Source organism: Rhinopithecus bieti, unplaced genomic scaffold, assembly GCF_001698545.2.
Source record: "Rhinopithecus bieti isolate Rb0 unplaced genomic scaffold, ASM169854v2 scaffold_6481, whole genome shotgun sequence".
Classification (NCBI taxonomy): Eukaryota; Metazoa; Chordata; class Mammalia; order Primates; family Cercopithecidae; genus Rhinopithecus; species Rhinopithecus bieti.
In genome coordinates this window covers 3,652,701-3,665,802 of record NW_016805314.1, presented here as the reverse complement: position 1 = coordinate 3,665,802, position 13,102 = coordinate 3,652,701, and the positions used below count along the sequence as shown (strand labels likewise).

Below are 13,102 nucleotides of genomic sequence, written 5' to 3'. Positions count from 1 at the left end.
TTGAAGGGTGCCCGGCATGAAGGTTATGCCCTCTTTCAGGGTGCAGAGCGGTCCTTCTGTCTGGAATGGCTGGACATGTACCCCTGCCTGGAAGCAGAGGGTGACCTTACTGGTCTTGGGGTCTTTTTTAGCCTCAAGTGCTCTGTGTGTGGTTAGTTAAGGACCTAGGTCTAGAGCCATATGACTGGGATTCAAATTCTGGCTCTGCCACCTGCTGACCCTGTGACCTTGGGCAAATTCTTAACCTCTCTAAATGTCACTTGCTTCAATAGAACATGTGCTAACAGTATGCGCTTTTAGGGTTTTTAGGTGGACATGAGTGTTATAAGGAAACAAACAACTACCTGTTATATAGTATGTGCTCAGGAAATACTAGCATCATTTTCTCAGTGTCCCTGGGATTCCAGGATCCTCCTCAGTTTCTTTCCCTTGGGCCATTCAGGGCACTAGGAGCTGGGAATATGTTGCAGGGAAGTTCAGAAGGCTGCCCGTGTCAGGAAGTAAGACCTCTTTCTGGGCTGACCTTGTCTGGGCAGAACCTCTCGTCCCTGGCATCCCAGGGACACATGTGCAGGGTGTGCAGGCCTCAGAGCTGCTTGGAAGTCCTTTGCAAGGTCTCCAAAGCTAGAGTGTTGTCAGTGGCCAGAGGTTTGTGGAAGGACACAGCCCGGGAGGTGAGGGCTTACAGCACACAGCCTCTGGAGGGAGAGGGTGGGTGCTCGCTCGCGTGAGCAGCACCAGCCAGTGTTCACATGCTGGTGAGGCTCCCTGTGAGAGCTCAGCTGTTCCCTGACTGGCAGAGGTGACTTCTGGGGAAGTCCCTCAGCAGGAGGGACTTTGAGATGCCACCCTTGGGAATTGGCCATAGCAGGGGCTGCTCTGGCAGAGGGGAAAAAGGGATGATGTTGTGTTGGGACCCAACTCCATCAGCCCTCGGGTGCGGGACAGAGGTTGGAATGGGCTCTTCCTTTTGACTTTGAGTGTGTGTGCCTGGGAGGTGATTAAGGTCAGTGGACAGGTTGGGGGAGTGTGGAGAAGAGAGGGGCTGGAGTGGTACACAGAACCTGGAAGACAGTGATTGGTATAGACTCAGTATCTCAGATGGCTGCTGAGCCCGCCCGAGGGAGTTCCTACTCTGTGGGAGGACCCTGGGCCGTGCTTAGCTGACTGTGGACCTTGGATAGGGGAGGCAAGTCTGGGACTTTCCTCCCACGCCTGCCTTCTCTGTCTGCCACAGATTCTGTGGTTTCATTATCCCTGACTACAGTGTCCCCAAATACAATGAGGTTCTGACTCAGATCCTGCTAGTAGTTGGACCATTGCCCTCTACTTTCTACCTGGCCTTGACCTACCCTTCTTCCTTTTGGTAATGAAGATGGGAGGGTGGAGGTTTGGACTCAGAGGTTGCTATCAAGACCCCGTGGTGAGCCTATCAGCTGAGAAGGACTTAACTCAGGAAGTGGTCAGTGGATGGATGGATGTGTGTGTGTGTCCTCAGCACACACACGCTGGGGACAGGAGTGTGTCTGGCAGCCTGTGCCCTGGGGGATGTGAAAAGGGCTTGGCTGAGGGCAGTGGGAAAATCAGCTTTCAGCTGCAGGCCTGTGGCCCTGCATGTGCTGGTCTTGGAGTTGCAGGGTTCCAGACCTGGAGTGGTTTCCTGTTTATGGCTCTGAGAAAGAAAACTAGGATCTGGTTACAAAAGAGCAGAGGCTGCCTGGCTGGAAGATTCTGAGCCCCAGCATCACTCTGGCCCTCACTCCAACCTCCTGTGCCTTTGCCCTCTTCCCCAGCCCGGGTGCTGGCTTGTGTCTTCTTCCTTGGCCCTCTCTTCCTCAGCCCTGCTGGCTGCTCCCTGCTGGGTGCTTCAAGATGTGGGGGTGGGAGATAAGCTCTAAAGAGGGCTGGCCCTGAGATTTAAGGTAGCCCTCTTCTCCACATCCTGTGGCCTTCTCAGGCTGGGGTGCAGGGTACTTAAGGAGCAGTTCCCTTCCACCTGCTTCCTAGAAGAGGGGAAGCAGCTTGTGTGAAGAGTGGATCTGAATGGTCAAAGAGCTGCAACTGTTGACAGCTTCCAGCTGTCCAGAAGTGTGTGTGCGCACATGCATATGTGTGCACTTGTGTGTGTGCATACACGTTCCTGTATGTGTGTACATGTGTGCCCCTGCATGTGTGCATATATGTGCCCCTGTGTGTGTATGCATGCCAGCATGTATATGCATCGCATACGTGTGCACACCTGTATGTGTGTGCACATGTGCCCATACGTGTGCATGCACATGCATGTATGCCTGTGTGCCCATACATGTGAAACCTGTATGTGTGCATGCTCACAAGTGCTTGAGTGCCTGTGTGTCTGTGTGCATGTGCGTGGAGTGGCAGGGTGGGGAATTTAGTGTGCAGACACGAGGTGGGGGCCACTCTTCTCTGTGCTGCAGCCCTGAGAGCAGAGAGACCCTTGGAGCCAACTTCTTGCCTTCATATCTCCTCCCACTGTGCCGAGATGCCCTTGGTGCTGGAGTCTGGGCAGCACGGAGGTTATTAGGAGCCTAGGGCCTGTCTGTCTCCCTGAGGGTGTGGCTGTGGTCTCAGTTGCTCACTCCAGAGGACTCTGGGGTTGGACAGGCAGCTTATGCCCATTCCCCACAAGGTGCTGCCCATGGGTGTGAGCCCAGTCTGCTGGAGGCAGCTGACCTATTTTTCTTGGGAATCTTCCTGCTTTTCTGTTCTCTCTTGCGTGAATAAGCAGGAGATGGGGCCTCCAAGAGGGCTCTGGAGACAGAGTCCATGTGCGCCAGGGCTGGGAGGAGTCTCAGCCGGCCTGACTGTCCTTTCTGAGAAGGCCCGGCTCAGCCTGGCTTTCGGTCCCCCGTGGCCCCTTGCCTCCCTCCTAGTCGTGTATGCCACCGAGATGGAGCGGGGGCCTGTGACTTGCGCACAGGCACAGACTGTATGAGGTGAGTCACTGTCTTCATTTTCTGGCTTCGGAGTAGGAATGTTGATGTTGCCCAGGGAGTAAACATGGGAATTCGGCTTCCCACGGACTTACTGCCTCTATCTGGCACCCGACCATGGAGCCCAGCCTCCTGGGGGCTGAGCCCACGGTGCCCTCAGTTGGCTAGACTGCCTGCCGGCTGCAGGGGTGCGTGCACCTGGGCCCTGCGCGTGCCAGGCAGGCCTCTGCCCAGGTAGGGAGGGGGCAGTGGGGGTGTGGCTTTGCCTCTGCTGAGGAGCCATTAAAGGAGTGGAGCCGAGATTGAATTACTGACTTCCTTCCTGCCAGTGGCTCCTGGGGAAAGGACTCTTGGAAATACAATCTAGCTGAGAGCAACTTAAGGTTGCTAACAGCATCCTGGCCTCACAGCTGCTGGGGGAGCCCAACTGAGAAGGGTCAGGGCCGAGCGGCCCCTGCAGAAGGAAGGAGCCTGCCGACCTTGCACCTCCCCAGCGCCTCTCTCTCCTTAAGGCTAGGGCTCCCTGACCCCTGGCTTCCGAACCTGAGAGGTTTGGTGGCGAGTGGGGGCCTGGAGGATTGGGAGGGCACTAAGGGGCGATCACTGAAGGATGGAAACGCTCTGAGGTGCTGTCGGGTTTTGTGGGGGCTTTCCTGCAGGCAGAAGGGTGTCCAGAACAGCCTGTACCTGCCTGCCTTCCTGTAGGGAGAACAGGACGCCGTCGGCATTTTGGGCCGGGTCTCTCCCCCGCCGCCTCGTCCTTTCTGGGTGTTCGCTGTGCTTTGGGTCCCGCCTTCCTCCTGCCTTCCTCTGGGCGTGTGCCTCCCACTTTGTGAGAGCCCCGGGTCTGCCGGCTTCCTGGAATCTCCTGGAGCCTCCTGGCTTGTCAGGGAGGAGGGGTTGGGGGACTATTGGGGGCTGTGCCTTTTTTGGACTCAGCAGGGATTATTTTTAGGCTGGCAGATGGAGGTGGCGGTGGCTGTCGCTGGTATTATTAGACAACAGGCCTGTGGTTTGGAAGTCTGGTGCCCGGAGGAGGAGGAGGAGGAGGAGGAGGAGGAGGAGGCTGCAATAAGGACTTACACTAATGAGCAACGGAGGCTGGTGCTCGCTCCGTTCCTCCCTTCCCCAGCCACCAGCGAGACCTAGCGAGGGGTCTGAGTCTCAGGCAGAAGGCCAGGCTCCTCAGAGCGGGTCAGAGCCCACCCGGCTGCCTTCTGAGACAGGCCCACCCTATGGTCCTAGGCTTCAGGGTCTGGACTGGCAAAACCTGTCCCAAGTGTGGTATGGGAGTTGCCGACCTCTGGCTCAGGCCCTAAGAAAGGGAAAAGTGAGGGACAGTGGGTGAAAGGCCGTGGTCCCGGGGCCTGGGTCGGGCCAGGATGACCTCTGCGCCACCTGCTTTCTGAGAAGTCAGGGACGCCATCCGTGCATCGGGCACAGCTGGAACCGAGTAACTTTGGGTGAGCGGCGCAACTCCCCGTTTGCTCATTTTTCAGTGGGAGAGAGCGGTGCTTGTGTCAGGAGGCCACTGTGGGCAGGGATTGAGATTCCCTGCGTTCCCAGCACAGCCTAGTGTGCAGCAGGCACTCACAGCGTGAGAGGCTTGCATGCCAGCTGATGCTCGCCCGGCCCTGCTCCTCACACCTTGCCCTGCACTCCTTCCTCTGTTTAGAGTAGTCCTGCTCTCAGGTACCCTCCTCCCCCCAGCCCTTCCCCGGCGGAGCAGCTCCAGGTTGTGAGTGCTGGGCATGGGCTGTGCCAGGCCCTGGATGCCTCATGGTTCTGCACAGGGGGTCCAACGGCAGCCCTGGACTCAGCCAGCCACTGGGTACCACCTGGCCCCGAGAGCGGGAGATTTTTACCCTGTGGGCTTCCAAAAGGTCAGCCAGACCTCCAGGGGCTACCTCATCTTTCCTTGCCCTCCTACTTTCTCTCCCCGCCATAACTGCTCCAAAGGGAGCTGGGCACACCCCCAAGATACAGATTTACTAGGTTCTGGGCACTGCTATTTCTGGCCTTCTCTAAAAAGAGTGAGACCTATGGCACCACATGGGTGCCTTTCACTGTGCCCACCCCGACAATGCCAGTTTTCCCCCTTTGAGGGAGGAGCCTGGCCCTTCTGGGCTGCTGTGATGGGAGAGGGGCTCAGCACCCTCCACCCTCCCCTTCCTCTCTTCCTCCTGTTCCTCCCCTTTCTCCCTACTCTCTTCAGGAGCCAGCCCCTCCCCCTTCCAGTCTCCGATCTGCCCCCACCCAGGCTCTGGGGTGTTCTGACAGTCTGTGTCTGTATCCAGCTGGCCTGAACTCACCCTCCCAGGGATGGGCTCTGCCCCTGTCCCTTCCTCCGCTCTCCTCTTTGCTCTCCGCTTTGCACCTCTTTCGCTCCTGGATGTGGGTTTGGTTCCCCCTATATTTGGGTTTCTCTATCTCTCCTCCATCTTCCCTCTTTACTGCCAGCCTGATTACTTTTTTTCACATTGAGCTTTTCTGGAGAGAGTGTGTTATTAGACATACTTTGGCTCAGAAACGATCAGGCTTAGGGAGAAGTGCTTGTGGGTGATGGAGTGAGAGAACATGCCGTGCGTGTGTGTGTGCGTGCGCATGTGTGTGTGAAGGAGATGACAGAAAACCGATAAATATTTTAGGATCCAGAAAAGCAAGAGTGCTTGGACCCAGGGTGGAGGCCAGACATGGGCGCCCACACCACTGCTTTATTCTGGGGAAGCTCCTTCTCATTTTGTCTTGCTTATCCTCTTTGGGATGTGTCCTCTCTGCAGCTGCCTCTGCCTGGTCGAAAGGGTCTTTGGGAAGAGATGCTGGGAGGGGACTGCCTGCCTTGGGGGTAGGCCTTGGGTTGGGTGCTCAGTGCTTAGCCCAGGGGCTGGCTAGGGCTGGGGTGGGAGCCCAGGGCTGGGGAAGGTTTGAAGAGCCTGCCTCATTGCTATGCAGTGAGAATGAGGCAGGCTAGGCGCAAATGAACAGCCTCACAGCGGGAACCCATGTCAAAGCCAACCCACCTCCTGGCGTTGTCCCCTAGAGCCCTCCCCCGGAAGCCAGCTCACCAGAGCAAAACTTCACTGTTGGAGGTGCCTGCTGTCCCCCTAGGCCTCTGTTCCTCCTGCCTGGGCCCTAGGGCCAAAGCTCTGGGGAGGAACCACCTTCTGTTGCCCCCTCGGCCCTCCTCTAGGTAACATGACACCTGGGAATAACTCCCTCCTCTTCGCCTAGGCTCCTGTAGTTTCTTATCTCCTCACAGGTCTGTGCTGTAGACACACACACACACACACACACACACACACACACACACTGCTTCTCTGCAAGCTCATGGCGCTTATTATTCACCCATTCCTCTTGGTCCAGCATCTGCCTTTGTGGTCCTGGCTGCTGGGAGGCAGGCTCTCCTGCTGAGGGCCCCTGGGGCTGTAGGGGAGGCGAGGCTGCAGCTGGGCACTCTTCCTGCTTTCCCTGAGGGGCTGGGATGCAAACTTAGCCTGAAGCAAGGTTGGGGGTGGGGGAATTGGGAAACCTGCTGGGGCCTCAGGCAGGTGAGTGCAATGCTCTGCTCTGCTCCAAAAATACTCTGTGATCTTAGCTCTTTCTCTAGAAAACAGTGATGTCACCAGGAGCCAATCAGCTTCTGGAAGGGCTTGCCTCCTCCCTCTTCCGCAACTTGCAGGGGAGGGGGAGGGGGAGAACAAGACACACAGAGATGACATACAGACAGACACGGAGAGCCACAGACAGGGAAGTACACACATGCAGAGACAGAGCCCTTGCATACAGAGAAGCAGGCAGAACTCCTCCCCTTGCATGAACCAACCAGAACACACACACACACACACACACACACACACACACACACACACACGCTGGTAGACAGAAACAGGGAGAGAGATAGGCAGGTAGACACAGTCACCCACATAGAGCAAGAGCTAGAGAGAGACAGAGAGAGACACAGAAAGACATGGAGAAGGAGCAGGAGCCAGAGAGAGATGGACAGATAGACACACACGCAGAGATGGAGCCAGCAAGACAAATAGGCAGGCAGACAGACAGAAGGAGCCAGAGAGAGACAGACACACAGAGGAGCCAGCAAGGCAGACAGACAGAGATCCAGAGAAGGAGCCAGAGAGAGACAGAGGAGCCAGTAAGACAGACAGAGATCCAGAGATGAGAGAGAGAGAGAGAGAGAGAGAGAGAGAGAGAGAGAGAGAACAAACACACACAGAGAGGACCCCGGCATGTGTGTGCGTGTGCACAGACACAGAGAGGTGGCCAGACACAGACGTGAAGGGATAAGAGACAGCAAGGTGCACACAGGGGTCTGAGATGCAGAGAGAGTCAGACCCAGGCACCGGAATGGGGAATGGCAGGCAGGGGCTGATGCTGCCCTCCTCTGGGCATCATCCCCTGCGGGAGTCCCAGCTGGCTCTGTCTATAAGCTGCCGTTTCAGTACTGCAGCTGCTGTCCTAGATGCTGCCCTGCAGAGTCGGGTGCCCGGCCTGGGACCAGAAGGGTCTGGGGCTGGGGAAAACTGTGGTCAATTGGGAGTCGGGGGTAGTACCAGGGAATGAAGGGGGTGAGGCTTCCCCTCAGCCATCCTTTTCCCTGGGACGTTGCTGGACAAGGTGACCTTGTGGCCTCCCTGGCCCTGCCTGGCAGTGGAGCCTGGCGTGGGAGGAGGGCTGCACGCCTTGTTTGGGCCCAGGAATGGTGCTGCGGCGCTTGGGGTGCGTGGCTCTTCCTCTCTGCAGCGTCCTCTAGCTTGCGGTGGGGTGGAGGCCGGGCTGGTCCTCCCTCCTGCTGCCTTGCTCGCCCCCTCTGCTGCCAGCCAGGGTCGGTGTGCCCTATCCCACCGTCTGATTTCGTTTTCCTCTGCCCAAGGTGAGGATGGCCCTGGGATCTCCCTTCTCCGTCCCCAGCATGCTGCTCTCCTAATGGTGATGTCTGGGGCTTGGGCCCCTCCCACTCCCCCTCTGCAGCAGGGCTGGCACACACTGCTGGGAGGAGGGGCTGGAGAGGCCGGCTCAGCCTGCGGGGCTTTCCTTCTGGTGTTGCCACGAACAGCCTCAGCTGAGCTTGTTCGGGATTTCCCTGCTCCTGCATGGAGTACCCTTGTTTTGTGCCGTGCACATCAGGCTGAGCTGGGGGTGGGGTGGAGGAGGAAGGCTGGCTCTGTCATTTCCCACCAGGCTGTAGTGGCAAGCATCCTGGTGCAGAAAGAATGTTCCATGTGCACAGGCAGCCACAACTGGGCAGCGCTGTGGGCCTCCAGAGGGGGCCAGGCCCCTCACCTCCATGTCCTGGACTCCTTGTAATTCGTGGTGCGGGATGCCAGCAGGGGGTGGGGCCGGATGACGCCTACGGCTCTTTGAGACTGGGGAGGGAAGAGCTGGCGTGTAGGACTGAAGAGAATGGCTTCCCTCTCCTTTCCTCTCCCTTCCTTTCCCCAAGTTGTGGATGTTTGGGGGCCCCAGGACAGAGGGAGGTATGAGCAGCGAGGGGGAGAGGGATGGCAGGTGCGCGTGAGACCCTCCTGGGAGGGCATGGTAGCCCATGGAGGGCAGCTGGTGGGAGGCGGGGCCACCCTGTGACACGGGCATGGGGCTGCTGGGGCAGGATCTCTTTGTCACCTACTTTCTGTGTCCAACCTGGCTGTCCCCATCAGGCGCCCACGGCCTGCGAGAGGAGCCTGAGTTTGTGACGGCAAGAGCTGGGGAGAGCGTGGTCCTACGATGCGACGTGATCCACCCAGTGACGGGACAGCCCCCACCCTATGTCGTAGAGTGGTTCAAGTTCGGGGTCCCCATCCCTATCTTCATCAAGTTTGGCTACTACCCCCCGCACGTGGACCCTGAGTATGCAGGTAAGGTCTGGGCACCCTGTTTCCCGCACCTTCTCCATCTGGAGTCAGCTCCTCCATGGTTCCCCTCTGGCCCCTACCTTTTCCTGACCACTCTTTATCTCTGTTTCCCCATCTCTGCCTGGTTCCTCCCATCCTTTGTTCTCTGGTAGGTTCTAATTAAGCGGTGGGAGGAGAGGGAAGTGGAGGTGATGCAGGGTAAAGCCTTCTAAACAGCCTAAAAACCCGCCTGGGGTGTGGAGAGGGCTGGGAGCCATAGGGGAAGCTGGAGAGGCCTGGGTGGGAGAGGGGATGGAGTGGACAGCAGGCTGAGTCAGGCAGCCCTGGGGCAGCGTGGCTTCCCTGCTTGGCTGCACCCACCCCTTCCCTCTTGGCTCTGAAGTCGGGGCTCCTTCCCATCCTGAGTGTATAGATGAATCTTCGGCCCCCCACCATTTCCAGGTGCCTGGTCTCTGCCTCATCTGTCATGCTGTCCTCTCCTTCTCCTGGCCCCGTCTGTGTCCTGCTTGGCAGTTACTCCTGCCACCAAAGGCCTCATGACTCACTGCCGCTGCCTGCCCCCCAGCCCGCAGGAGAGGAGGGCGTGGGTGTGTGTGTGCGTGCGTGTGCGTGTCATTGAGCGAGCGTGTGTTGGGGTTGAAAGGAAGGGAGGAAGCAGGCAGGGCACTGCCTTCACTTTCATCTTTGCTGGTGGCTTCTGAGGTCTGCCCTGCCTTTCTCAGGATGCTTCCGTCCCTGTCTCTTTCGCTCCTGTGCCTATGTCTCATGCTCTCTTTTTGGCCAGGGATGGCTTTGAGAGTCTAGTTTTTAGGCAGATTGCCAGCGTCAGGACAAGGAGGAGAGCAGAGGTGCTGTGATATTGGCTGGGGTGAGGGGTGAGCTAAGAGTGGGTGAGGTGGGGGGCTGACCTTGAGGGCTGCTTCACCCTGCTGGCGTCATGGAAGGGGCTTCTGCACCTCTGGCCTCCTCATTGCCACATATGAGACACAGATGGCATCCTCCTGGGGTGGGGGATTGGAGCTGAGGAAGGGTGCCTCCAGGATGTTTGCTCTGATGGCCAAGCCATTCCTTGTTCTCAGGCTGCTGGGCCCTGCTGCCCTCATCTCCTGGGGTCACTGGGCTTTGGTAGGATACGTAGTCTCTCTGGCACTGACAGCAGGACCGGGAGGGGACCCTAGCATCCTGGTCCCCAGCCTGCCTTCCCTCTGCTCTAGAGAGGGAAGCTGGGTGAGCCAGTCTTGGGAACCCTACTGGGACAGGCATATTGCTCAACTGAATGGAGGTGCTGCCGGGTGTGCTGGAGACCCCCCACCCATCCTCTTCTGTTGGCACTTTTTCATTCTGTCTTTCTGTCTCTTTCATCTCTTCTCATCTCTGTATCCATCATGACGTACTTTTCTCCCAGGAGACCTCCAAAAGAATGCGAGTATTCTGAGGAACGGAGGCTGCTCTCAGTGCCAAGTGCATTGAGTTGGCTTACAGGCTGGGGCAGGGCCAGCTGGGGCGGGAGAGTGGCTCTGTGGCCTAGGTGCTAGGCCCTTTCCTTTGCCACCTGCTGCTGGAGGTGGGTCCAGCTGTTGTTCTGGGGCCCTGCCATAGGGAATGCTATGAAGATTGTGAGGGGTCCCCTGTCTTTAGCTGGGGCAGGGGGTGGGGAGCTGCTGGCCTTCCCTGATGGCCTGTGGGGCTTTTTGTCTGCTCTATTCCCCCAGGCCGGGCCAGTCTTCATGATAAGGCATCTCTGCGGCTGGAACAAGTTCGCTCTGAGGACCAGGGCTGGTACGAGTGCAAAGTGCTCATGCTGGACCAGCAGTATGACACCTTCCACAACGGCAGCTGGGTCCACCTCACCATCAACGGTGAGTGAGGGCTCCTTCCGGGGTGGGTCCACCTCACCATCAGTGGTGCCTGAGGGTTGTTTCTGGGGTGGGCCTGGAGGACTCCCCCGAGGGCCTGCCCCAGGGGAAGCCCTTCTCCCAACCGCACCCCACCCCGTGGCCCTTTCCTTGTTGCTGTGGTCCCGTGAGACATCAGCTCGCCCCTGCCGTGTCCCTGCTGCTGTCTTCCCGAAGCCTCTCCGGGTAGTGCAGGTGCCTGGAGCCGCAGCTCCCTGCAGGTGTGGTGCTGTCAGAGTCCGTAGAGGGACGTGGGAAGCTGCTGCTTCAAATCAGGAGGCTGAAGCTTTAAGGTGGCAAAATTGGTCACTGCTGGGATTATTTCTCAGCCTTGGGAAAACCCTGTTCCTCCAATTCTGGTGGAAATCCTGGGGTCTCAGAGTTAGTCTTTCTTTTTAGATTGATATTTTGGTTCTCTTTAACCACATTTGATTAGTATGTACCAAGGGTGTACTGTGTGTCCAGCTCTGCAGCTGACGATAGAAAAACACTGACAAGCAGTCCCTGCTTGTGTGGGGTTTACCAGGTAGTAAAATGCAAGCATCCTGGGAAGAGTCACAGTTGTAATGGGCATCCGTTACTTACAACTCAGGTTAAATGACTTGTGCTGGCTAAGATGCTTTTCAAGGGTCTGGGTAAGGGCAAGGAAGCCCCAAGAACTTGCTGAGCTGCGGGAGTTGGGCTAGGCGGGCGGCCTGAGTCCCCAGCGGTGACACCACTAGGGGCTGGGTCTCGGGGTCTCCCTGGAGGGAGAGTCTCCTCTTTGTGTCCCTGGAAGGAGGTACTCTGGAGGAGCTAGAAGACTGGAACCATGGAGAAAAGATGAAGAAGTGGTCCCCGTAGTGGGAGGGGAGCGGGTTTTAAAAAACATTTCCTTTCGTTTTTTGGCCAAAAAATTAATAATATATCCTTCATTATTCCATTGATGACAAAATTTGTATCTAGCCATTGTTGTGTTGCAGATACTGTGCTAGTTATTGAGGCTTCAGCAGCGTGGGTGCTTGGGTGTGCCACATACAGCTTACAGTCCTTGAGACCATAGATGCTGTGGTTAGAATAGAGAAATTGATGTTCCTGGCTAGGAAGCTTCTCTCAGTATTGATCTGCCCTGAAGGATGGCTCTGTCTGCCCTGCCTAGGGGGGCTGGGGCAGACCTGTGTTCCTTTTGGGCCTGAGAACTTGTCTGGGGTCCTGGAAGAACAGAGTATGTTATGTTTTCGCAAGATCACTGGCTTTCGGGAAAGAAACCTTAAAGCTTGTGGCCCTAGGCTGTGTGCGTCCAGCCTGCCTAGCCCAGCCCTTCTTGTGGGAGGTGGCTGGCTCCTGTCAATCAGTCCCAAAAGACTGATTGAAGCATATTTGAAATCTTTGGGGGGATTGTTCCGACCACCTGCCAAACTTTTGAGTCACCCCCTTTTGGTGCCAGCTGTTGCGTGAGCAAAGAATAGGAACCCAAGCAAAGTGTAATTAGAAAGGCAAATCTGCTGCTAAAATCTTGCCTCGATGAACACCAGGCTGAGGGTCCCCACATTGCTTCCCTTCTCTCCTGTGCTCTGTTCTGAATGGTGGGGTGAAAGCATCTTGGGGCATTGCCTCCGTTCTTTTGCATCATCCTGGTTGGCAGTGTTCATTTCAGGAATCTGAGACACCAGGCATTCAGTGGACGTGCGTATGACTGGAAAGTAGAATCTCACTTCGATTTTATGTTCTAGAGCGTATCTGTGTTAGTTTGCATGAGTGGGAGTGGGTTCTTTGGGAATTCATAATTGCTTTGAGTGGGATAAGCATGGAGCAAGACCTTTAAAAGATGAGGTTGATTTCATAGACCCACTGTGTGCCAGCTCTGTGGCTCTGGGCAAGCTTACTTAACCTGTCGGACTTCCGGCTCCTCAGTGAAAAAAAGCAGCGACTACGATTTGCAGGGTTGTTGTGAGGACTCAGTGAAATGCTGGATCTTGCACAGTGTCTGGAGTGTTAATTACTTGTGGGTAATTATGTGTGAGATGCTGGCCATCCTCCTTCTCGAGAGGAAAAAAACAAAGTCAGGTGAAAATCTAGTAGCAGGGATATCAGGCCGGAAGGTGTAGAGGACTTGGGTAGTTCTGTGAATCTACCAACAATTATCTATTTGAAACATAGTTTTGGACGTCCACTCTGTGGCAGGCTCTGGGAATACAGCAAGAGGCATGACCCTGTCCTGGGTCTTAAGGAGACTTCAAGAGACTGTCACATCCAGAGATGACTGCAATATGGCTTTGGGAGCACAAAGGAGGGAGAGCTTCTCTGAAGAAATGGCCTGTCTTCAGAGACCTGGCTAGGGAGGGAAGGTCGTCATGTGCAGGTGGAAAGTGGGGTAGGGTCCTCCAGGCAGAGGAGACAAGCGTGC

General features: G+C 56.5%; 1 protein-coding gene across 21 annotated transcripts in view; it reads left to right on the top strand.

Annotated features, from left to right (window-relative positions):
* Window positions 1-13,102, top strand: part of IGSF9B (immunoglobulin superfamily member 9B) — a 47,172-nt gene that overhangs the window by 2,039 nt on the left and 32,031 nt on the right. For 20 of the 21 annotated variants that reach the window (XR_001885636.1, XR_001885635.1, XR_001885634.1 and 17 more), the window contains exons 2-3: window positions 8,627-8,824; window positions 10,534-10,680. Coding sequence is in view for 7 of the 21 variants with exons in the window: in XM_017872160.1 (XP_017727649.1) it covers window positions 8,627-8,824; window positions 10,534-10,680 (345 nt within the window). In the remaining 14 variants the exon portion in view is untranslated. Of the gene's footprint in view, window positions 1-2,603; window positions 2,958-8,626; window positions 8,825-10,533; window positions 10,681-13,102 lie in introns of those variants that run through there. The other variant, XM_017872165.1, reaches the window with a different exon arrangement.